The sequence below is a fragment of the Lepidothrix coronata genome, unplaced genomic scaffold, assembly GCF_001604755.1.
Source record: "Lepidothrix coronata isolate B3197 unplaced genomic scaffold, Lepidothrix_coronata-1.0 Scaffold13, whole genome shotgun sequence".
In the NCBI taxonomy this organism is placed as follows: Eukaryota; Metazoa; Chordata; class Aves; order Passeriformes; family Pipridae; genus Lepidothrix; species Lepidothrix coronata.
In genome coordinates this window covers 8,502,715-8,529,069 of record NW_016690193.1, presented here as the reverse complement: position 1 = coordinate 8,529,069, position 26,355 = coordinate 8,502,715, and the positions used below count along the sequence as shown (strand labels likewise).

Sequence of the window (26,355 nt, the reverse complement as noted above, 5' to 3'; positions counted from 1 at the left end):
GCACTGGCTCAGCAGAAGTAATGACTCATCTGGACAAACATGCCCTAGTTTTGGGGTCCTATATTTCAAGAAAGATGTGAATTAGTTGAAAAGAATCTCAAAGAACAAAACAGTGTGATCAAAAGCGTAGAAAACACTATTTATCAGGAAAGATTAAATGAATTAGGTGTTTTCTAGGCCGAAAAGAAAATAGAACTGAGGGTGGACATAAAAAAAGTCTCAAATTATGTAACAGATTCCTTTGAAAAGAAAAAAGAATAATTTCTTTTCTATGGCCATAATGAGCAGAAAAAATAAGTTAATGTACTTTAACTGCAGTAAGAAATATCTGGTTTAGTTATGACCAAAACTACTGCCCTCAACTTCCTACATTTCTTATATTACAGATGCTGAAGCAATACAATTTCTAACAGGCTGTGAAATACTCATTTTTGCAGGTTTTTAGAAAACCAGTTAGACAAGCACGTATCAGCAATTACTTAGGTATAGCTATTTCTGTCTTAAGAATATATTAGAGAACTTTCTGAGATTCCTTGCAGTCCTATGGGACTCAAAAATCAAAACTTATCTCTTGTTCACTGATGATATGTAACCACTCAACTTTAGGAAGGTCACGTATCTCTGATAACCAGCTGTTATGTTTCAAATATGCTTTTTCCATCACTGCCCTTCTGGGATGATCTTCCCATGAACTGTTTCAAGACGTAATACATTACACTCCAAACTATCCTTAATGTTTACAATGGCTCAGTAACACTTCCCTTGCTAGTGTGCTAGTGCTGTCATCTGAGACATCTGAGATACAGACACCTGAATTTCTGCATATATGACTGTCCACTTTGTTTCATTAAATGTGTTATGGTTTGACTGTGCACTCTTTGGGGCAGGGTTTATCATGTAGCTTTTTATTTCAACAGTCCTAAGCACAATAAAATCTCTGTCATCTGTGAATGTTAGCTGCCCTGGTACTACAAACAATAATGACACAATGTGCTAACAAAACAACACAGCAGGGTGCTATGGGAAAGAACTGAGATTAATTTTACGCAACTGGCCATGTAGCGCAGAAAGTGTTTGCAGTTGGTTTGGTGTCGCTTTAGTCTGGGCTCTTTCCGTGGAAAATCCTGCATCAGCACTGTATGCTGGTGGGTAGTGCACAGTGGTTCCTGTTCACCCAGAAAATATAGGCTCTTATTTATCTGGCTCTTCCTGAAACGACTTACGGGCACAAAAAAACCCCAAAAAAACAACCAAACAACAACAACAACAACAAAAACCACAAAAAAAAACCAAAAAACCACATTCAATTGCCCCTTCTGTTTGACCTGGTTTTGTTTCATCACTGATGCACTGTTAATAGCCACACTCTTCTTTGTTTTTACTTTAAACTTGTTACAGACTTTGTAAATTATTTGTATTTTGCAAAGTACCCACCAATAAAACAACCTTACTGGTAAAGGATAATGTTGACTTTGAAAGTAGATACTGAGTATATTCCAACCTTCTGGTTAAAACTGGTTATAATCCAGACTTCCCCCTAAAGTGATTTGATCTCATAAAGCATCAACCAGTTCTTTGGCTGGAGAGATTTTCTGTCATTTGGCTTTGAGTATTTTGAAGTTGTAGAATTTACATTTGGCAGATATCTTCATACTTCTCTTTCTAAAGTGACTGAAACCACTTATATCTTTCACACTCTTCTCTTTAAATTTACACTACTTTCTGCCTCTGTGAGCACAAGGGAACCATCATGACTTTTCTCCGCTTCCCATTTCTCTTGCAGCTGTGTGTCAGCATCCTATCTTATGGGTGAATTCTATCTTATGGGTTGTGTTAATTAAAATAATAGCCATGCTGGCTCAGAACAAAAGTCTGTTTCATTTGGCACTGTTTCTTACAGCAGTCTAGGGGTCTACAGCATACCTAGTGTGGCATAAGAACATGACAGGCAACCATAGAATAAGCTCCCCAATTGCAAGGATCTGCAGCTCAGAGAATTTCAGAGCCAAAGGTGATCCCTTTCTAAAATAGCCTAGGGCTGGGTTTTATTATGTTGTCCTATGCCTTAAGAAGAACATCACGAGTACTTTAAACAAATAATTCTACATGTAATTTTACGGGCTATAAATTAAATACATTCAGGATCATTTCTACAATGCAAGGAGCTCCCAAAACTTCTTTTCACTTCCCTATCCTATTACAATTCAAAAGTAGGCATACAAAGGGTTCAATGATCAAGAAGTCAGGAAGACAGGAGAACTGTTCACTGGGAAGCCTACAACCCAAATAGGAGGTGACTGTCAGAAGTACAGAATTTACACAGGTAGCGTGCACTCTTCTTGGGAAATACACATGGTCCACTCAGGAAGTTCACTGACCACTATATGAAATCAAGAATTCTGAGTGGAATAAATAACTAATGTAGCTGACTGAGGCATTAATGAGCAGTAATATCTGAAGATGGAACATGGTGATTAATGGAAAGCTGCGCCTATGAATAATAAAACCTGTTCTGTTCACTTTTACACACGAGTGACCTAGAAAAAGGAATTTGCAAAATCGTCATGAATTTGATTGTTAAACAAATCTGGGCAAGGATACGAGAGATAAAACTACAGTTAACAACAATTAAGGTGGAAAAAGGATACGGGATAGATGTCCATACATAATTCACCAATGACATGGAGAAAGCTAAGAATAAGCAAATGACAAACCTGTAACACCTTTAGAACAATGCATATAAATACTAGAAGTATGACTGAAAGCCAAACATAAGTCTCATATCTGGGTATATATAGCAAGATTATTTTATCTAGAAATAGACAAAAGAGATGTAACTTCACAAAGTTACTACACATACTGGTTTCAATGAACTTAAAAGTCAGGCAGAACATGGGTATCACTCAAATGCAGTAACTATCTATTCATTTTCCTGGGAAGAATATATTCCCTTATAACTGCAAAGCTGAGAAACACGCCGAAATGTTGAAAGCACAAGTATCTGTTACCACACACTCACACTTACCCACATGGTCTGTATGTAAAAACAATATAGCTTTCCTCATCGCTTCGTTCGATAAATGTAACGCACGTGTACTTTTCCCAGTGCCGCATGGCCTGTTTGAACATGGCGCGCTGGGTGCCTGGAAGGACAGTTGTACAAGAAGAAATAAGAGACTTTTCTAACTGCATCTTTCTCCTTACAACCCATACCAGGAATATAGGCCTGGAAGGAGTCAGTGAATCATGAAGCCCTGTGTGTCCCAGCAGTCCCATGTACTGCCAGATTCCAATTAAAGGCATACTCAGAACATCATCTCATCATACCATATGTGCCTGCAAGGGAACTGATACTGCCTGACACACTCTAGTAAATACAAAACCTGCAATAAAAACCACAACTATTTTACACCAGAGGAAGACAGAAGAAATACAGTGTTGCTTATGTGCCTGCATCGGCATAATATTTGCTAAGCAATTTCCCAGATGAACATCAAGTAAATCACCTTGAGGGAAAAGAAAACCAGAAAGGAAAAAACAAAGAAATGTGACGAACCCTAGATTTTAGCTATCTATCTAATAGAAAGAAAGAAAGAAAAAAAAAAATCCTACTCCTGGCCTTCCACTCTGGAGACCATTTTAATCTAAGCCATGTAAATAGGCATATCAGTCGAAGCATTTGATTTAAATAAGGTTGACCTCAACACGGACAAGTCTCTTCTTCTTTGCATCAAAATCTTTCAGAAAACAAATGATATATCAAAAGTGGGAAATTAAGAATTTGGTAAAATGCTAAAGCGCACATAGATACTAGTTTTAAAAATGAGAAACACATTCAGAAAAGGTCAGAGCTATACCCTACATGTAGATGCAGCCAGGCCAGCTCTCAGCACAGAACACAAAGCCAGCCAGTACACAGTACTTCAGAGAGCATAGCAATGTAATTTCACTGCCTGACAAAAGACAAAGTTTATTGACATAGGGGCAGTATCTGAGAATATAGCTGTAATGCTTCAAAAAGAACATTATTATTTGGCAAGAATTTGCTAACAGAAATATATCCATCTTGCAGGTTACAGCATAGGATAATCAAAAAAAAAATCAAATCTTTTTTAAACTTAAAGATGACAAAACCTCAAAGTTTGTAAAAATGGCAAGTTCAAATCATATCTGATTCTAAAAATTAAAGGTTATTCCATCCAATCTTGCCCTTTTCCTTTATCTTTAAGCAACATTTTCCAAGCTTTAGAATTTGACTTTCTTTATGAAAAAGGCAAAATGTTTAATCTGGTATGCTTTCATTTAGCTTACTATGATTATTTCAGAAGATAGTAATCCTAAAGCAAAGGTCACATTTGGTATAGTACTATGTAAATTCACAAACTGGAAGTTTGACTGTAGATGTCAGTTTGAAAGGAATTAATGGTTTCTCCATATATACGCAATGTGTGAGCATTTGCATGTTTCTTTTAGTTCCCTGTATTATCACGCACAGTAAATGTTATTACATAGCTTTTCCCATTATATTTGGGTTTTTTTGCTCCATTCTCTTTAAAATTATCTCTTACATTCTCATAGATATTGATCCATTTATATTTTTCAGGGATAACAAATGTTTTAAACTTTTTCTACAGTTTTCTGCCAAGAATTCTATTGGCAGTCTTTCTTCTTGTCATATATAACGTCTGTGTGTACCCATATGAAAACCAAACTGAGGAATGACAAAACACATTTGAGTCAGTTTGTTGAGTGAAATCAGTTCAGTAGAATACATGTCACACCAGTTGAATTAGATATATACTTGTGCCAAATATCCTGCATTAAAAATAAAAAAATCCCCCAAAAAACAGATTTCTTGACATTCTGTTACTTTGGCTCTTGGAAACAAACATGCAACAGGAAATATTAAGCAAAGAAAAAGAGCCTTCCCTCTATAAGAGGTAGTTATACATTTTTATTAAGTAGCTTGCCTTTGAAAACAATTAATTAGACTAAGATTTTTTCTTTTGACTTTCATAGTATGACTTCACTTCTAAAAATTAAAAAAAAAAAAGAAGAAGAAGGTGATTTTAAAAAAATCATATTTCCTCTTTCCATCCAAAGCATAAAGCTTACCAGTGAAATTTCCACCTATAACATATGGAATGACACCCCCTGGCCATATTCTTTCTGTTCGTGATGTAGCAGCTCTAGGAAATCGGTTTTTCTCATTTTTCCCTGAGAATTTTGCAGTAGTTCTTCCTTTAGATGTATTATTTTGCTCAAAACCTGTAATGATAATTAAAATACTGAATGAGGTCACACACACACAAAAAGAGAACAACTACTTTCCAGCAGGTCAAACTCAGATTATTTCTTTATGCCTTTTAAAAGTAGGATATTGCTCTTACGTGACAGTCTATCATTACTCAGTTTTCTGAGAAAGGCTTGAAATAAGTCTGAATCCTCATGTTTTAAACATATCTCAAGTAATAATTTTGCATGTATGTTTATCAACTGGAATGAGCATTGCATAATTGCATCTAAATTTTCTCATTTAATAAAAATATTTGGAAAATTACACTGTGGTTTTAGTGTTTTTTTTGGGGTTTCTTTTTTTTTCTGGTTTTAGTGTTATATTGGACCTTTTAATAAACTAGTATTTTTCCAGCAAAGAAAGAAAGTCTTTGGACAGACTCAAAGTAATCAAAGCATTCACTATCTCTTTCATTTTTATTGTACAATCCGGAAAAAGCACCAGAGCAGAAAGAAGTCCATACATTTTTCATAAACTAACTTTTGGACCCTATGAATAAGTATTACTCATGGCTGGAGTTTCTTTACAAGAGAAAAAAATATCTACCATTCTCAGGGATATTACCACCATTCATTCCATTACAGTCAAATCTTTCTAAATCAGCTGAAACCTACAGTGACAACAGAAAAGGATAAGGATAGTTAGACAAGGACTTGCACACCAGAACAGGTGCTTCTTCTGAAGCAATTTATAGGTTAGTATGCAGATCTGAGCAGTTCATAAAAAACAGATCCCTTGAAAGGTGATCAACAAATCCTACTCAGTGCAGTTGAAATCTTACTCCTCATTGAAGAGCACACTTCCCCTCTGTGAGAATCCCCTGTGACACCAGGTGCACCAAAGTGTTAATGACTATGTCAGAATCAGGAAGGATTCCGGGCAGGATCACAGTAAGGAATCTTGGAATAGCCCCAGGGCTGAGAGAGCAGCAAAAGGAAGAAAGGGGAGAAGCTCCAGCTCAGTGCAGGGAGAAAGCTCTTTGATACACAGGAAGAAAAGCCTGTCTTTGTAACAACCTGCATGTAACAAATTATATCAGGAGTGATACAGAAAATTCCAGAGATTTAAAAAAACACCAAAACAACACACTCAGGTAAAACAAGTAACTTATCCTTGTAATTAAAAAAGTGTGTAAACGGGAATTATGCAACAGTCTACACAACAGGTAGACACTTTACAGAAAAACTATTGTTACACTTAATATGCAATCATTACTGAACCACTTCAGATGTTTACATAGATGTTTTACCATTTCAAATTCTTTTTATCAGTGCACTCCAGAACTCTAGGTAAGAAATTTATGCCAAATTGCATGTGAAAGACTACAAGAATTTATGCAATACTAAAATTTTAAATCTCTTATAAAGAATGAAAATTATATATCAAAGCACATCTGCAAAGGCAGTTACCATGCTCTGGTTAACCTTGCAAGATACATTTAGACAAAATGTGGTACGATTACAGTGAAGTTTTACATATTTTCCTTTTTGAAGTTGACGTTTCATGATATTAAAGTGACGTCTCCTTGCATTAAATACAGTGAGTAAACTCAACCAGTATTATTGGGGATTCCACTTCTGTGGGCTGTTGAATTCAACTACATTTATACAGACAAGAGCATGATTAGTATAAAAATGTGCTTGTTCGGCATAACACACTACAAATGATTCAAACACAGTATGAATCATCAGAATGCCCCACCTGGATCCAGAAAAAAAGAAAGAAACAAACAAAATTAGTAGCTATGCAGCATAGCCTACCTGCCATGAAAAGACACTGTATGGATATTAGTTGAGCTGATAACTGTGAACACAGCCATACAACAAAGTTAAGCAGTTTTTAATACAAGATTTAAAACTATGTATTTTAGCTTTTGATACTGATGTAGAAATATAAGAAAAAAAAACAACAAAAAGCTAATCTCTTCATCACTATTCTTGCACTATTTATTTTATAATTTGTTTATGCCAATAGCAATACATGAAGGCTTTAAAGTGTTAAAATACTATCATCATTAACGTTCATGATACACTATGACATCAGGCAACTTGCTAATTTAAACACTGAAAATACCAGAGCCAAATCTTCTTATCCTCTCTATAAGCTGATAGAGGGCACCGTGTTTTTTTGATATTCCATGTTCTCCAAAGCCACCTTTAAAAGAAAAGAAAAGAAAAAAAAAGACATTTTCAAAAGTTAAAAACATGGAATCTTAAACCTACAGCAACTATATAGCCTGGAGAAATTAGAAAATGTCCCATAAAATCTGCAGTGCAACTTAAAGGCAACTTAATATTTTTAATGATTTGCATAAACATTTTTCAAGTATTCTTGACAATGCAATAAAAACACATTATTAGCTGAAAAATTTTCTAATATGCATTCCATGAATTTAAGTCAACATTTCTTTGTTAGTCAGGCAAGTCATGACAATTACATCATCTAATCATTATTTGGAGCTTTTTTTGTTTCTGGTGACCTTGACATCCTCAGAGCTATATTGACTGACAGCTAAAAGGCTTTCCCTTACAGAAATTTCCTGAGTGCATGCCACAATTTTCTCATTCCAAGGGAGGGAAAGAGAGAAAGCAAACAGCCAAAGTTTCATCAGAAAAAAAAACTAACAAAAAAGAAATAAAAAACCACAACCAAAAAACCCAACAAAAACCCAAACCACAACAACAACAAACGACAAAAAAAACCCCAACCCTTCACCACACACAAAAAAAACCAACAAAAAACCTCCAACAAAACTGATGCAAATTTAATATTTTTGATTTTACCATGAAAGATTTGGGGTTTTTTTCCAGCATGCAAATAGATGTCAATGCACTCTGAAGGCTTTGAAACATTACAAGCTGGTGTATATTGCAGTAAGACCTCATAGGCATATAAATAGATAGATAGATAGATAGATAGATAGATAGATAGATATCTGTGTCATTACAGCAATCAAGGAAAATCTAAGTTATGAAGTAGTTTATTTTAACATTTACCATCCCATTTACAGAAATAAAACACATTTCTGGGTTTACTGCATCCATTCTGACACATACACCCTTCACATATAAACCTTTTGTGGCTGCAAGTGCCTTTTCAATCACCAGTAAACCAGAAGCAAGAACACTGACAACACTGCACTAGTCAATTAAATCATTCAGAATTGTTCAGAAAGTTTTGTGATTTTCATAATTTTGCACTAGGTTGTATTTTACAATTCACAGTCTGTTATAGGACAAGTGAATTTTTAAACTACTTTTACAACAGAAAAAGTAAAAAGATGGAAACAGATCATTGACACCTCCAACTGCCATTAAAAAGTCCTTTCCAAAATTCCTATGAAAACTTTCAACATATATGTAGAAAATGCATTTATTAAACAGTAACTTAAAATCATATTGCACATGAGAAAATTCCATAAAAGGCAAGTTAGTGTGTGGTTGCTCAGTGAATAACAATGTGCCTAATTATTTGGATTACACTGCTGGCTCCCTCGAGAAAAAATTTCCAAATTTTTAAAAACATTTTAGATAGATGAGGTAATACATTCCTTTCCAACAAGTTGTATAGTAACTATAGCATATACTGCATAGAATATAACATTGATCATCATTAATGTAATTGTCTCTCATGCTACCATTCATCTTATAAAATAAGGTATATAGCTAAAGATTCTAAAAGAATATTAAAAAGTCCTTAAAAGCATCATCTGTCAGAAATAACAGAAAACCCCCAGAAAATCCATTATTTACTTAAGGAAATTATTATACTATATTTCTAGAAAAAAAAAAACTCTCACTTTTGTCTTACCACTGCTTGTGTATTTAATTTAGCGAAAACTAAAGAAGAAAAAGTATCTCAGCTAGACTAAGCTGTCTTATATAAATAATATTAAGTCTTGCCAAGCCACACAGCCTAAAAAAAGTTTTAAAAAAATTTATGTTTGCTGTGTCCTCTCACAGTTCAAGCAGGAGAAGGTAGATGGTTTAGGCAGTTTGGACTCAATATACACATAAAATTTTTATCAGCTCTATTGTTGTTTCTGTTTACAATGATTATGCATTTTGCTTGGACGGAATGAAAAATAAAATAAAAGAGGCATACTCCGGGAAGCTCACAGATTATCTGACAAATCCAGACAGATAATCCTCCCCAAAAGGAGCAGTCACATAATGTGAATCAGGGCCTGTGAGCCTCAGGATTTTAATTAGAGTTGCAATGACAAGTGTGTCTCCACCACTCCATCTTCATGGTTCACAACCAAGTATCTAACCCTTCTACCAGATGTCACCTTTAGTTTGTGAAGACCAGCTACAGAGGATGCTCAGAATTCAAGCTTGCAATTGTGTTTATAACCAAGGTAAAATTTTGCTGGCTATATTACAGACATTTTACATTCCTTTTCCAGTTGCTACCTAATATCAACTAGCTAGTTGTTGGCAATTTGCTATTTCAGGAATTAAGGGGAGAAAAGCATACTAGGCTGTGCAGTTTGCAAAAATAGGCTAAATTCCAAGTTTATGCACCAAGAATGCTGTAAATGTAGAAAAAAATTACATATGTGCAGTGCAAAATTGAGTTCTCCAATGTTGTTTTTAGAAAAAGCAAGAATGCTGAGGGTTCACTGAGAGCAATTATGAAGTCATCAACCTCAGGAGAGCTTGTTGTCAAAAGTTTAGTCCTGCTGACTATCTCATTTGGATTGACTTGTCTTGTGCAGCACAGATAGAAAAATTTGATCCAAATATGTTAGTAATTCTTGACAGGGTGACTCGATATCCTGAATAGGATACCATCCACAAGAAAAGATAATGAGCCTATCACAAAACATGTAAGGAAGGAAAAACTAAATAATATTAAATATAATTTAAAAACTGCTTAGTAATGTATATTGTTTCTGTAGCCATTAACNAAAAAAAAAAAAAAAAAAAAAAGAAAAAGAACAACTTTGCAGTTAAAAAGAAGAAATACAAAAGCAAGAAGAAAACAAGAAAAGGGAGTCATTGGTCCAAAGAAATCCCTTGACTGCATTACTCCAAGGGGAAATGAGTGATCTTAGTCTACATTTTGTCAACAAAACTATTGCCTGAAATACCTTCAAAAGGCAATTGAAACTATTCGTTTGGGGGAAGGGAGGCAGGGAGACCACTGATTCTAACATTTTAAAATCAACTTTAGATCTAGAAATTATCAACACTGTTCCTGCCTTGAAAAGACAAGTGGATTTAAAAAAAGATAAAATAAATTTTCAAGTTGTCATCTAAATAGTCTAATCACAACATCTACGTAGGAAGAGTAAAAATATTTTTAAAGTTATCAGTATTGAAAGTTTAAATTTAAAATTGCTTCTTTCACCTGAAAAATGTACTTCCACATATCAGGAATAAGTTACAGTATCTTAGTTCAGGACCATATAAAACATGCTGAATAGAAAATAATTTTTAATTTTACATTTATAGATTCTCTAATAGCATTTTTTCCAGACTTTTCCTAAGTAACTTGTCTTTTTATGGTATCATAACCTGAAAATTTACAAATTCTCAGTTATCAATTTGCAAATCAGATCCTGAAAGGATAAATATTTTTAAACATTAGATAGACATCCATTTAGATATGGATTATGTTTTTTCTCTTTTGCAAGCACACATATGTACACATAAATAATATCTCTTTATCTGTGCGTCTGAATATCCAGCTGCCTGTGTTAATCAGATTGCAGTTCTGGGAATAGTGCATTGTATGTTAACAATAGCAAATAAACACATACTAAAATGCTGTATAAATAGTTGCTTTTTAGACAAGGTAAATTATAGCAAGGATGACATGTTCTAATGCTGCTTCTAGATCTAGGTACAGAACTGGATGAAACACAAAAAAAAGCAAAAGGAGGGATTATAATCCAAGGTCCCCAGTTTTGTCTCTAAAATAACCCATAGGTTCTCCACTATCAGGAACTTTCAGTGAAGAAATCAAAGCTTTGTACAATTTCCTTTCCCTCAGGACCACCTGCAGAGTACACTCATGGTTCCTACCAGCTTCTGCTCCTCAGTTCAACAAGATATTTTTTATCAGAAATACCAGAATAAAATTAAAATTTCTACTTCTCTCTTTCTTTCCCTAAAGCAAATTTATACTCCTTGTATAATATTTTTAAGTGTAAATTAATGCTATCCAAGACATTATACTGACTTTCCATATTTAAAACAGAGATTGCCTTTTATGTGGAATTAACTAACAGGAAAAATAAGTTAAAACAAGCTTGAAATAGCATACCTGTGTTATGGCCAAGTCTTTCATTGGAGTGCAGTGTAAGGTCAATCGTCCTGTCAATTTGAAAGATTTTTAAGTCTTCATCATCTAAGGCAATATCTCCCCAAAAGACAGCTTTAAATAAAAAAGAGCTCAATTTAATTAAAGAATTTATTTGGACAATAAAACCAATCTGAAGAATATGATGCCATGTTTACATCCTTTGGGAAAGTATATGGTAAACATATATCACGTATATTTGCTTACTGATCTATGTTTTTACATGAAGAAAGAAAGAAAAGTACATAGCAAGAGACAAATAATTTGTTTCAAAATCGTACAGTCTATTTAGTTTTTATGCACATTGCCTAAATGCAATAATTTAAATGTAATACCTACCTATTAATATTTTTTTATTATTTTAGCATGTAATAAAGTATGTAAGTAAATACAGTAAAGCAGAAAAGACACTGAGACGTGAAAACTTGAACTATGAAGTAAAAACATACAATACTGAAAACCACAACTTTTAAGTTTCCTAACATCTCTCTGAAAATGGGAATTATTTGAAGGAATTTTTATTATGTTTCACTAACTTTCTATATTACGTTTCCCTCAGATAATTAATACGTTTATCTTTTTTCTGTAAACTGAGTAAAAACCACTTTTATTTTTTATTTTCCTCTCATATTATTTGTACACTTTCCTTTTGTATTTAAATCTCACTATCTGGATGCTTTCAAATTCTTTATTTTTCAAAGCTCCAGTCCCTTTCAAACCTTCCTTTGGCCCTTTTGGTGGGTTCCTTCTTCTATCTTTTCCTGTTTTCTTCCAGTTTCTTTCCTTCTGACTTTTGCATAGTTAACTCATCTTCCCTAAGCTGCTACTACAACTCAGTGGACCATGATACAGCCCCACTTCTAAGAATTCAGGACCTACAACCTCGATCCTTCATCTCCACGTATTTTTTGCTGAGATTTTATCCTGAGATCTCCCTGACAACTTAAACTTACCATTAAATATGAACTTAACAGGCCATATCCTCAATTGCTGTGAATGAAGTCAACAGAGCATGTACCAATTAACATGAGCTGTTCATTATCTTTATCCAAATTCTTCCTTTTCCCACTGCCTCTGTCAATAGCTCTATTATTTGTCCCCTCAGAGTCACAAAACCCGCATGTTCAATCTTAGTGTCATCTTCAACTCCTTTCCCTCTTTCCCCCATCTGGGGAGACATCACTAACTGCTTGGTTAGTGCTCTACAGCACTACAGCTCTAAAGCAAATTGTTTTCATCACTTCCATGCAACTAACCCTTGTCCAAAGTCCAGCTGTTTCCAAGTCAGTCTCTCTGGTCATCTTCCATTCAAACTTATCCTAAACATTATTGTTAACTAGTATTCTTTTTCTCTCTCTATTCTTTATGTCACATTTTAGAGACCACTCATCAGATAATATTCTCAGTAGTTTCATGTTGCTGCAAAAGTTATGTATTTCTAATTTATTGATGTTCACATTCATTAGTGTTTAATCAAATCCTTATAAAAAAGAGTTTTTACTTAAGCAAAAAGATAGGTATTTCTAAAGAACTTCCAGATTTTACATTACTTCCTCCTATCTGCATTATTTTCCTTGAAAACAAAGCAACTATTAGAAAGTTTATTGTCTATGCCTTTGGTCTGCCTTGTAAAATACTTTAAGAAAACCCCCAGATCACCTACACAGTGTTCCAAACTGAAACTTTCCAATTAAGAATATAACAAACAATTTATGTCTTCCCAAATATTTATATTCTCATGTATATTATCTTTTGCACAAGATAATATTTCTTAGAAACCACAAATATTTAAGATCATTACTAAAACTGTTCAGTGACTTCTGGTGCATTACAGAACACTATCCTTCCAAGGGTTACTGTTCTTATCCTCACACTGGACACATTGGCTACATTATTCCTCTAGATAGCCTGTTCTCACCAGTGATGGTTTTTACCATCAGGTATAGAGACAGAGCTAGCGGCAGCTTTAGGTGGTTTAGGGGTTTTTCCCTTAAGCTTCTAGGAAAAAATACCCTTACATTATCAGGGTTTTGAATAGCAAGGAAACAAATCAGTAGTCTCTGTCTGACTTGAATCAAATATTATTTACTTCTACTTTTATAAACATCTTCTAGAGATTTCTCTTGAGTGTCATTCATAACAGGGACCACTGTATAAGCACACTGAAAGACTGTAAACTTGAACAAACAGAACAGAAAATGGTTAAAAGAAGAAACTATTAACATTTCAGTCTATAAAGACAAAATGCGCCCCAGCAGAGGTCACACAGATTGTCCACACCAAACTCGAGGAAGTGCTAAAGCTTAATAACAAACCCATTTTTCTTTCCTGGTGATATTAAGAGTTAACAAAAGGAAGATTCCAAATTAACAAAAGATGATGCAAAAAAATACCTCACTGACAGAAATGCACTAGCAGAAATCATTTTGGTTTCTGTGTGCAATACTAATGTATAAATAAGAAAACTTGAGGCAAATCAAACTTCATACTAATAATAAAGTAGAAAAAATTAGTGGAAAATATTCACCCTAGTCTTGATGATGCTTCTTTATCACTTACCATCTCACTGTGGTAACATTCACTTTAAGAAGAAAATAGAAATAGCAAAGACTAAATCTGATGAATTTGTCTGATAGAAAAGTATTGAATTTGTGTGCAAATATATAAAATATACGTCAGTGTTCAGGCAATGTGTAACAATTTTGTCTGTCGGGTTAGAAAGGAAAACAAAGCTATGCTATTTTTGTTAAATATCTGGACCATTACCTAGCTTTTGATTAGCAACCAAAGCCAAAGTTGAGTTTAAAAATAATAAAACCATAATAAAAAACAATAATATAACAATATGACCAATAGCAGCTACATTCTCTGATGTGTTAAAGAAATATGAGTTAACACTGAAGAAAGAAATATATAAGATCATTTGATTAAAAGTATAATGGAAAGTTTGGAACTTTCTTTAGGTCACTGGTTCTTTTTACTCAAGACAATTCTATTTTGCAGAAGATGACAAACGATGTAATGTAGAAACCTTAATAAAATGAACTCATTTGACTCTATCATAATCTAATAAGTGACACTTTACTTTCAGTGAACTAAACCTCTCATCTTCTGAATTAATTTCACTTTACCTAGCAAATGACAAAACAGTTAACTGGATGCCATTTAATTTCAATATAGTCCAAGCAATCAGCAACTGATAAAAAGAGAACTGTCTTTTTAAAAGTACATCTTCTTTCCAATGAAAGGTCTCCACTGAATATTAATTCTGCCCTTCAAAGCCTGAAGCACAACCCCACCTGAATTATCAAAAGAAGTAAAAAAAGTATCTCCCATAACTGTTAAAAGAATCCTTTAATTTTTTGGAATGCCGGTGTAAGCGTCAAACTACTTTGTAACTAGAGAAGACCATATTTTTATCTCCTGCCTTAAAATTTTTATGGCCTGAAACTATCTGGAGAAGTCAGTCCATATACTTCATCATGTCACAAACCAATCTTAAGGTTACAGAAAGCAAGCAGAGGATTGTTTGGGTATGCAAGGCATGATGTTAAAGACTTTGTTAAAAGCATGTTAGGATTAAGAGCTTTATTAACTCCCTCTAAGGGACATCTGACAGAATCGACCAGTTCAGCTGTTCGTCTCCCTCATTTTTCATAGATATTTAATTTACAAGTTTCATCCAGAAATATCAAGAGTTTGATAATCAACCAACTAGGCATGAAAAAAAATGAAACAAAAGGATAGAAAAACTATTAAAGTGATTGAAACAGAACTTTAATGTATCTCTACTTATTTAAGGTTGCTTCATATTAACTCTTATCCTATCTATCTACTCCGTGACCACAAAACCTTGATGTTAGAGATAGATTTTTCGTTTAATTTGAAAATGCAAGACTGACAATAAACTTAAGAAATATCAGCAGCATAGCAGAATAAAACCAGTTCAGCTTTGCGGCAGGTCAGGAGCACCTGACTACCCATCACAGCACCCAGAGACCAACCCCCTCAGAGATCATCACCACCCAGAAACCACTTTTGGGACCCGATTTGTTCTGATGACTCTGCAGGCTAGACACATGTTCAACTGAGACTTTCTCAAATTGAAATGTAAGCTGTGATCAGCCACACAGGTATTCTCTTGTTCTGTTTTGACAAAGAGGTTACTCCTCTACTGAAAAGATACCACTGAGAGGATTAAGGCAATATTAGAAGGCATTTTGAAAACAAAGGCTCAAATTTTGGTATGTTACTGGGAGCCGAAAGCATAGGAACTTTATGCTTTATACCCTTCACAGAAGCTGCCAAGAACAGCCAACAAAAAAACATAAGAGTTAACTGCAAACCACGACTGAAATCTGAGGCTTTCAGATTTCAAAGTCTGACCAGTAATTCATGTAGCAAGAGGTGCCAAAAAGTGTGCTGGCCCAGCTTCAGGGCAGATATTCATCTAAACCTACAAGCGCAGCAGTTCTAATTAGCAGACTCTTCCACAGCTGAGTCACTGAATGCTTCCCTGAAACAACACAGCTATGTGCATTATAGTCTATCTTGGTGAGTCACTTTGTTCCACACAATCCATTCACAGTTTACATAACTGCCTCTAACTCTAAATGGAAAAAGTGAAGATTAGAGCTAAGTAAATAAAGACAATTTCACCTCAATAAAAGGAAAATAACAAATGCTACTATAACTAACCTGATTCTGTATTCCCATTGTGAAATTAAAGTTATTATTTGGATAATTAAAATTATCCAAATAATTTTCACTTTTCATTGAAGAAAAATATGTCAGAAAAAAGTTAAATGAAACTTTTAACAGCATTAAATAAAAGACAAGGGCAGTCTATTTTCACAGGCACATCAAAACAGAAAGTTAACTTCTTCATGAATTTCACCATGCAGCATTTTCAAATCTGCACATGACTATAAGCGTCAGCAGAGCAGCTTGATACACTTGAAAAAGCTCACACAGACACCTGAAAACAGAAGTAACACCTCTGACAGGCTGCATCCATGTTTCCATATACTGTAAAAGTAAATTATATAAAATAGGACGCTCATCAACATTCATACCAATTCTATTTTTCAAACTCCCACTTCAAACTCCCAACCAGAAAACAATTTTCCCTAAGGAATGTATCATTTCCACTTCTATCAGAAAAGAAAATAATGATGGCAGAATACTTGTAACATCTCCCGACTGTATACCAGTTGGAAATTCATTCCTCCGTTCTTTTGAATGTGACATCCCTTGACAACAGCTCACATGGGCACATATAACATTATCCTGAAATTAGCCAGCTTGTATATGGCAGTGATGTAGCCTTAGAAGCACAAATTTTAATGCAATTCACTCAAATCTTCAGTTACACTGTTTCCACATTGACAGCATTACCGGCAGCTCACCGCTGCCTCATGTTATCCACTCCTAGAAATTATGTTCCCCATGCACAACACTTTTAGCTTCCTTTCTTCCTTTGACTATGTGTTCACGTTTATAGGTAGGATGCTGCCAAGGCAACATCCCTATTAAGACATTCAGGTGCAATACACTTTTCCTAGAAATCATTAAAATGAGAACAAGACAGGGCAAATAAACAGCATACAATAGAGAACTCGCTATCGTTGCTCCCAAGTTACACTTGTGGAGCCCCTTCTGAGATGTGCAGCATTTCATTGCAGCTCCTCCACAGTGTTTTCCAAGCTCTGCCGGAAGCTACTAACAAACTGACCTAACTAGGACAGAAAAATAACCACGTATGATCTGACTATGGACAGAGAAAACAGCTGTAGAACCAAAGGCAGGAGAAGAGAAATAATTGCTGGAGAGGCATCAACCATCCTATAGAGCCAACTGGATCCAGACAACCCTTCCAAGCACATGGCAATCACATCATAACGCAGATGGGCAGATGGGGTAAGTGGCATGCAGTACTGGGGCACGTTCCAATTTTTTTCAAAGCAGGAAACACCTCTGATATAAAACAATACTCAAAGGAAAATGGAACAATTGTAGCACCTTTTGTCAGGGTAAAACCTTCACTTACCAAAGGAGACATTTGTATAGCTTGATCTTTGTGAGAAGGGACACTGTTTTGCTAGAGATGTTTCTTCATGACAAAGCATAAATCTTGATTTACAGATATCCATTTACGTGGAGCTAACTTCAGCTTTTACTTTGTTCTTACTTTCAAAGTAGTGACTTTTTCAATTCCTTTTTTTTTCTGCTACTATTTTTTAGTGAGAGTTTTCATATTCCTTTACAATTAATAGAATAAAAAATAAAAATAAAAATCTTAAAAAGATTTTGACAGTTTTGACAGAATTTCCAATCTTTGGTAAAAGGACAAACTTCGTTCCTAAACCTACTGAAAGGTCTTTTGAGGACAGGTTCTTCAATATTGCAACAGCTACTCTATGAAAGGTTTCATTCTTGGTTAAGCTGCTCAACCTGGCAAGCTTTCTGACTTTCAGTAACTATTTTCTTTTTTTAAGTAAGATCATCATCACCACACCTACTTTGTAACTGGTAAAATCTATTCCTTGTGAAATGGGTTAAACATTGAACTGAATGCACAGGACATTGCTCAGCAAACAGTAAAGGTGTCTGCACACTCCAGTGGCACAGCAAGCAGCTACGCCAAGAACTTTTCCCCACTGATGACTGTCAGGCCAGATATTGGCAAAACAAACCCACAGAGAAATAATCTCAAGGAGATCCATTTGCCTATCCTACTATTAATATGTTCTATAATCATTTTCTACTGTTTCAAGTTTTTAGGAAGCAGAAAGGATCAAAAGTTAAAAAAAAAATAAAATTGACACAGAAGACTTTTTTCAGAGCAATTATCAACCTCTTTGAAAGGAAAGCGACAGCAAGAAACCAGTGGCTCTCAGAAAGATCCATGATAGCCAGAAACATAGGACAATCACAGCTAATTTTTCTTAACACAATAAATGTTCTGCTTTTTATGAAACCGCATCAAGAGTACCATCCTTTCCTATGCCTGTCACTCCTTCTGCCACTGGAATAACGGAGTCAGTGAGGGAAACAATTCTCCCTCTTTCTGGAAAGGGTGGAAGTCAGTCCTAGTAGAAACCATTGCTGAACTTTGATTTAGTGATAACTGACTGCTGTTTCTGGCAAAAGAAAGGAAGGCTGATGGGTCACGAGGATCTGTTTGCTGTCCCCAGCCACCTGCAAATGCTGACTTCTTCTGCTATAGCTAGTTTTATTAAGGAGGCTAGAAAAATACACCGGGGGGAAACTCAGATCTATAATATCACAACAGTCGTAATTACCCCAGTTAGTCCTTTGTGACCACTATGATGCTATAATATTCACCTTCATTTTACTTTGAAACTCCATTATCCTCTGAATAGCCTTAGGGTCAAGATCTACGAAATTAATTATATGGCTAAGCTTTCTTACAGTAGAAAGAATGGACTCCGTGAGGCAAAATGATCACTCTTAAAGTAAAATCTTTTTTTAAATATAGAAAACCCATAAACATATAAAACTATGAAAGAAAAAAAGTTTGTTTTAAAATTAAGAACAGATTTTAAGTAATTCTGTTCCTTAAAGAATGGGAAAATGGATAATTTCAAAAATAAGCCATATAGAGAAGGATGGAGAAAATTGTTGGAAAGAAAGTTGTCAGTCTGAGTGTGTCACCTACATGAAACAGCTGTTAGGGCTGAGACAGATACAGCAGCCGCTACAAGGCCTCCCCAAAGAGGTAAGCCTCAGACATTTTCATTCAAACACCAAGAAAACAGAATGGCACCACCAAATCAAGTGAATTACCAAGCTAACTGATAATGCATAGCATAAGCCAAAAGATTAAACAAACTCTTTTATTCTTTACATTTACACCCATATTAATCAACTGTATCTACTTTTCCCAGAATTTTGTGTAAAACAGATGGTGTTTTACAGCTTTTTGTTTTCCTCATACTGTCTAAACTTCAGGGCAAAATAGCTTCTCTAAGTTCACAAAATAAATTACATCTCAGAAGTGAAGTACCACAGCTTTCATAACTTTTTCAAATGATTAACAATATTTTATGCTCAGAGTAGACTTAGGTATTTTTAAATTAAAATAATACTTTCATCATCATGAAACAACTGTGTGTCACTTGAGCACAGCACTGATTTCTTTGTTCCAGAAACTGAACTCAATCACCTCAGCATTGTTATTAAAGGCAAAAACATTTTCTTGTTTTACTTGGCAATTTTGAAATATTATTTTCCTTCTAAACAGAAAGTAAAAACAGAGCTAGAAGCTTACACAAATGCATTTGGGGACAGGAAAAATGTTATTTTGTAGTACACTGTTCAAAACACAAATGAATTTCTAGTTTGATGACTTGAGGTTTCAGAAGAGATGGAAGGCAACAGCACTGTCTGAAGTGTTGAAACTACAGCACAATCATCAAACAAACCATCAAACACTGCAAATAAAGTTAAGTTTACTTCCTATAGTTTTGCAACTGTTGTGCTCTTCAACCCAACATATATTAGTGTAACTTGTGATGAGAAAGTGGGGTTTCAATGTTACAAGTAAAGCTCACTTAAGCAAAAAATTGTGCAACCCAGTGAAGGCAGAGGCACTTTATAGACTAGGTAGCTGTAAACTAAAAACCTTCAAGGAGTTTGGAATTAGGCATCTGCATCCTGACCAGTCAACAGGCACGGAAACATTCACCGTATGACTGTCATACAAAAACGGCTTCCAGGAGAACAAACCAACATCAAGCGGAAAGTTGTGAGATAAACCTTCTTCAAGCAAAGACCACCTAAAAATGGTCTACAAATCTGGTCCATACTTCCTCTCCCATCATTAAGAAAAGGCACAAAAGTTCAAGATATAAAAGAGGCGAAAGAATGGCTGCTAAGAAGATCATTATCATGCAGAAGGCAAACAGCTAACAGAGTCTTTAATTTTACAGAAACACAGAATATTCTGAGTTGGAAGAGACCCACAAGGATCAAGTCCAACTCCTGACCCTGCACAGGACCATCCTAAGAATCACACCATGTGCCTGAGAGTATCATCCAAACGCTTCTTGAACTCTGTTAGGCTTGGTGTTGGTGACCATTTCTCTGCGGAGCCTGTTCCAGTGCCCAACAACCCTCTGGGTGAAGAACCTTTTTCTAATATCCAACCTAAACCTCCCCTGACAAAACTTCAGGCCATTCCCTTGGGTCACCACAGAAAGATCAGTGTCTGTCCCTCCTCTTCCCCTCATGAGGAAGCTGCAGACTGCCATGAGGTCTCCCCTCAGTCTCCTCTTCTCCAGGCTGAACAGACCAAGTGCCCTCAGCTGCTCCTCATACGGCTTCCCCTCAAGGCCCTTCACCATCTTTGCTGCCCTTCTTTAGACACTCTCTAGGAGCTTAATATCTTTCTTATATTGCGGTGCCCAAAACTGCACACAATGTTCAAGGTGAGGTCACACCAGTGCAGAGCAGAGCAGAACAATCCTTGGCCAGCTGGTGATGCTTTGCCTGATGCCCCCCAGGACACGGTTGGCCCTCCTGGCTGCCAGGGCACTGCTGACTCATATTCAACTTGCCATTCTTAAAGTTCATACAACTGTTCATTGTTCAGCCCTCTAATTTGTTGAGATCTCTCTGCAGGGTCTTCCTGTCTTCGAGAGTGTCAAAAGCTCCTCCTAATTTTGTGTCTTATGCAAACTTGCTTAGTGTCCCTTCCTGCATCCAAGTCATTTATGAAGATGTTGAAGAGCACAGGGTCCAAGATGGAGCCCGGTGGAACCCCACTAGTGGCAGGTTGCCAGTCTGATGTTCCCCCATTCACTATCCCCCTCTGTGCTCAACCCATGAGCCAATTGCTCACCCACGACATGATGTGTTTATCCAGCTGCATGATGGACAGTTTGTGCAGAAGACAAACTGCGAGAGATAGTATCAAAAGTTTTACTGAAATCCAAAAAGTTTCATTCCCTTGGCTTCCTTTGATCAACTAGTTGGGTTACCCTTTCATAAAAGGAAATCAGGTTTGATGAGCTGGGCTTTGCCCTCATGAAGCCGTGCTGGCTGTCAGCAGTGCTTGTGTTGTCCTTCAGGTGTTTTTCAATACCTCCCACAATAATCTTCTCCATAATTTTAGCCATCTACAATGAATTTTAACCTTTTTTTTTTTTTTTGAGAGAGAGAGAGAGAGAGAAATTTTAGTGAGGTGGAAGAGCTGGAAAGACCCAAGATAATTTCAGGATTTACCTAGATCTTTTTATTTCAGATTATAGAGGTAAAATCCTTTTCCACTTTTTAGACTTTAGAAGAGAAAAAAGGTAAGTTCCAACCCATTCAGTGAAATGGATGTGTTATTGAAGAGTAAGGATTTCAGAGAACTAAATCCATTTCAAAGATGAAGAACAAAATTAATAAACCACTTATACCTAAATAGACTACTGAGAGTGTGGAGTAAACCAGTTTTGATCACAACTTCAATTTAACACCCTAGCCTTTCAGTGACAGAGTAAGTTACATGGTCAAAAATTATTGTTTCTGATAAGCTCAAAGATCAGATTTATATATAGTATAGGAGAGTAGTGGTTCCCTGATCTTAAGCCTTTGCAAGCACGTTTTCTCTGGGGCTTTCAGCTTCCAAAGACAGCCAGACAATTTAGATACGAACGGTTCCCCTAGAAGAGTCCTGGTGCAAGGACAGCACAAGGATGGTCCAGGCTAGAAGAGCACAAGGACTGCACAGCAGCCTTGAGTGAGAAGCAGCAGCAGCTGTCTGGGGAGAGCAATACAGAAAAAGGTTAATTAAAAAAAAAAAAAATGGGAATTACTCTCTAGATAAGATATCTCGCTTTGGCAATACCAGTCCAAGAAATGTCACAACCATAACACCTTCCCTCTAGTGTTACAGATTGTTAGTATGGAGTAGAACTGGATAAGGAACTCAATAATAAGCGAGATAACTCCCTTAATAATTTTGTTGTGCTGTGATAACAAAAGGCCACATATTTATACAGCTACACTTTCTTTAAAACTTGTCATTAGAACGTAATAAGCATGTCACCATACTGTTATAGTAAAGCAGCACTGATCTGTGCAGAAATCCTCCCCTTCTGTACCTTTTCCTCATCTTTGGGAAATGAAAAAAAATGGATTTCATTTTCTCACAGACTTTAAATCCCAAGTAGGCTAAAGTAGTACCTCTAAAACAGAAAATCCCTGAATAATCATAAAATGCAACCAAAGATTTATACAGAAAGCCAAATGGCACAGAAAGTGCATATCTGAGGGATTATCTGACATTCAGGATCAAGGTTCTCATCATACCACACAAAAAAAAAAGGTTGCTCCATTTGCATCATCTTAAATTTAAACATGGAGAATTATTAAACTGTATATAAATAAACCCTTATTTTAGTCTTCAGAAGTGATTTCCATTATCAGCTGCAGCTTCCTGTTTCCATCATTTTTGTCATGAACCTCACTTAAGTCACTCCATCTCATTTTTTAGCACATCATTCTGCGACCTGGCTCTGCAGAAAAGACAAGGAAAGGGACTAAACAGCTCCTAATGTTGTTTTTTTTGGCCATGATCCAATGCTTAATACAGTGAGTTCTGTGTGTAGGATCAAGACAATTCTATACTCTTGTCCTCATATTCAATAGTTGTCTTCTACCACATTTTTTTCTTACTGGAGTACAAATTCTAGTCGATACAGATAAAAATTGAAGCATGACTGTTTAACTCTTTATCATCCAAATTATGTCACGGTTTAAAACAGAAATGATGAGTGTCATGCACCACAAGTATTTTGCTTGCTTGTCTCTGAATACAGATTTTTTTTTTTCAACATTTGCAATTTAAGAGGTTGGTTTTTATTTTCCCACAGAGACTCTGCACAGCTGCTGATTATTTTTTGGACACAGCAAGTAAAACAGAAACTGAAAAAATATCCTCAGATTTAGCAAGGTGACAGTAAATGCACAATGGAAAAATATTGATGTTATCCAATGCCTAATATCAAGTTATTAGTTAGACATAATGATCCACACAATTGAATCTTACAGAGCTTATTCTGAGCAATTTTAGCCATGAGAGTATTTGAGACAGAAATTATACAATCATTGTAATATTTTGCCTCTTGATAGATACAATGAAACCTCATTCCAGCTTTGCGTTTATTAGTTCCTTCTTGAAAAACACTATTCAGCATAGGCTCTAAAAACTTTTTTAAATCTTTGTTTTTAAACAGTAAAGAGTATTAGCCTTTTGCAAGTACTCTGCTGCAAGCCAGCACAATCTCCACCCCATTCTGAAGAGAATTATTGCATCGAGTCCAAATTTACTCACTTCCTAGTTTTTTGGCATTGCTGGTAATTCAAGTATCATCCACAGAACTTAAGTGGGGGAGGTAAGGGAGAGGACAGTAAAAAAATACACAACTTCAACTTTCTTCTGTCCCTATAGTTTCTTTGCAAGACTGCCCTTATCCCCAAACCTGTGAGGCTGCAACCACTATTGCCACCCCCAGGCTGCCCCAAGAGTGACTAGGTTAAATTGTGCATATTTACAGTGATATTTTACATATGGATTTACAGTTTGCTACTTGTTTACAACTGATTATCAGACTAAGGCACTAAAAGCAAATTAAGATAAAAGCAATCCAATGGTGAAAACCACCTGAGTTTCATGAATTTTAATATAGACCATTGTGTGGTGTAAAATGGTAGTTAAGTGAAGGTTTAAGAATTTCACAAATCTTAAAACAGTTAGGCTTTCCACTTTGAGAAAGTCAGCCTCATGTTGATCTCATTTTATAAGGCATTTTAGTTTGCATGTCAAACTGAAATACTGAAGTGCCAATTCAAATAACAGATCCTGACTTTTTCTGCATGTTTATTAGTCTTACTTTCTTGCCTTCATTAAGCCACTGCAGCTCCTTATGTACTGCTCACCACCAGATTTCTTATGCTGCTTTATAATAGCAGCCAATATATTAGCAGGAACAGCTTACCAGGGTCCATTTGCCACCCCACTCACAGACACCACTTCTCCCACTTCAACTACAACAGTCGTAATTGCAGCTGCTGTTTACATGAATACAAAGGAGATAGATACTGAGTATTTAATGTTTTTAAATGGATTTGTTTCTTCATTAAGAAAGATGTTACTGCCTAAATTAGTTTCAGAGTATTTTCAGATAAATTTCAATACAATTCAGCAGCTGAAACAAAGTACATGAGCCAAACATAATATTTCTAGCCAGCTCACCCTGGGCTAGCATGGTCTGCTGGCTATGAGGGCTGTGTCTTTTGACAGCAACACAGTGGTGACCTCAAATAACCTCTTAATGTATCTCTGGAAATAGGAATTACACAAGATACTGAAAATACTAAGCTTCATTCAAGCTCAGAGAAAATACAAATATTTAATATAGCTAATGTTCAGAACAAATATGCCAAATTAAATATTAATCTTTTCAGAAGACTGCTGTTTAGCCTATGGCATTAAGGGTCTAAAATTGCAAATTTCCTTGATTATTAACATTTTAGGAAATGGAGAATTTTAATAGGTTCCTTAACTCCCAGATGATCTTTATTCTTTCTTTATTCTTTTATGCCTTCAAAGCAAGCTATTCAGATATACATGTGAATATATAGAAAAAGGAAAGTACTTGACCAAGTAAAGAGTACTCAGAAAACACGTTGCTGTATCACTCATCCCTTAAGTAGACCATATGTATTATTACTATTTTTATAAAACATTTTCATTTAACTTTTGGACATAGTGCTGGAGACAAATCCTGTATTATCAAAAGGCATACTCCTGTAAGTATTTGAGACATTTGTGCTCCACATGTGGGAGGAAAGAAACCACCCAGGCATATAAAACATATGCCTTTTTCTACCCACTATCTCTTCTCATATGAATCCTAGTCTGTAAATCATAATCCTAAACGTCCACATTCCTCACATACAAATTGTGGTAGTACACATACTTGTTTTAAGTGTTTCTTCGAGTTAGCATAAGAGTAATTGAAAATAAAATTTCTAGTAAAGAACAAAACAGAAGGATTTGCTGAGCCAGTACTTTAAAGCAGTGTTGTTTAAGGCACTGGTCTTTGGATATGAGAGTGCTCAAACAGTTCAGTGTATTCTGAGACTGATAAGATTTCAAGTGAATGATCCTGGGTCACTCCCAACGTTTAGAAAGAAATACCAATTACCTAAACTTAAAAGTTATAAGTTATTCCCCAAGAATATGGCTCAAAAAAATAATTATCATAATATTACCATTTCTGATATAAATACATTTAAGTGAACAATTAATCCACATGCCACATAAAAATTAATCTGTAATTTCACAGCTATGAAAATCAGTGATATTTGTGGTTTATAAATTATTCTTTCACTAGTTCTGAAAGTATATTTCTCTTTATCCCTGAAGAGGAAAAAAACCACAATACTTAGATATAGCTTTTTAATACAATCAGTAGAAATATAATCTTTCAGGAATTTCATACTCACTTTCAACTGAAGGACTGATATAATAATCTTAGAACTAACAAATACCTAAAGAAGTATAAGGCAGAATACAGATATACAGATGACTCTCATATAATCTACAAGACATAATATGAAAAAAAAAAAAGAAAAAAGAAAAACCCTGTACTACAGGACTTAATTTTTTTCATGGCAGACAAAAGTAAGAAACGCAGCTTTAGGTTGTGCACATACCAGACAACTGTCTTTGT

General features: G+C 35.4%; 1 protein-coding gene across 1 annotated transcript in view; it reads right to left on the bottom strand.

Moving 5' to 3' along the window:
• TLL1 (tolloid like 1) overlaps nucleotides 1-26,355 on the bottom strand; it is a 131,481-nt gene that overhangs the window by 63,008 nt on the left and 42,118 nt on the right. The window contains exons 2-5 of the mRNA XM_017805985.1: nucleotides 11,570-11,680; nucleotides 7,370-7,450; nucleotides 5,116-5,268; nucleotides 3,026-3,143 (exon numbers count right to left, since the gene is read on the bottom strand). Of these exons, the coding sequence (XP_017661474.1) occupies nucleotides 3,026-3,143; nucleotides 5,116-5,268; nucleotides 7,370-7,450; nucleotides 11,570-11,680 (463 nt within the window). The remainder of the gene's footprint in view (nucleotides 1-3,025; nucleotides 3,144-5,115; nucleotides 5,269-7,369; nucleotides 7,451-11,569; nucleotides 11,681-26,355) is intronic.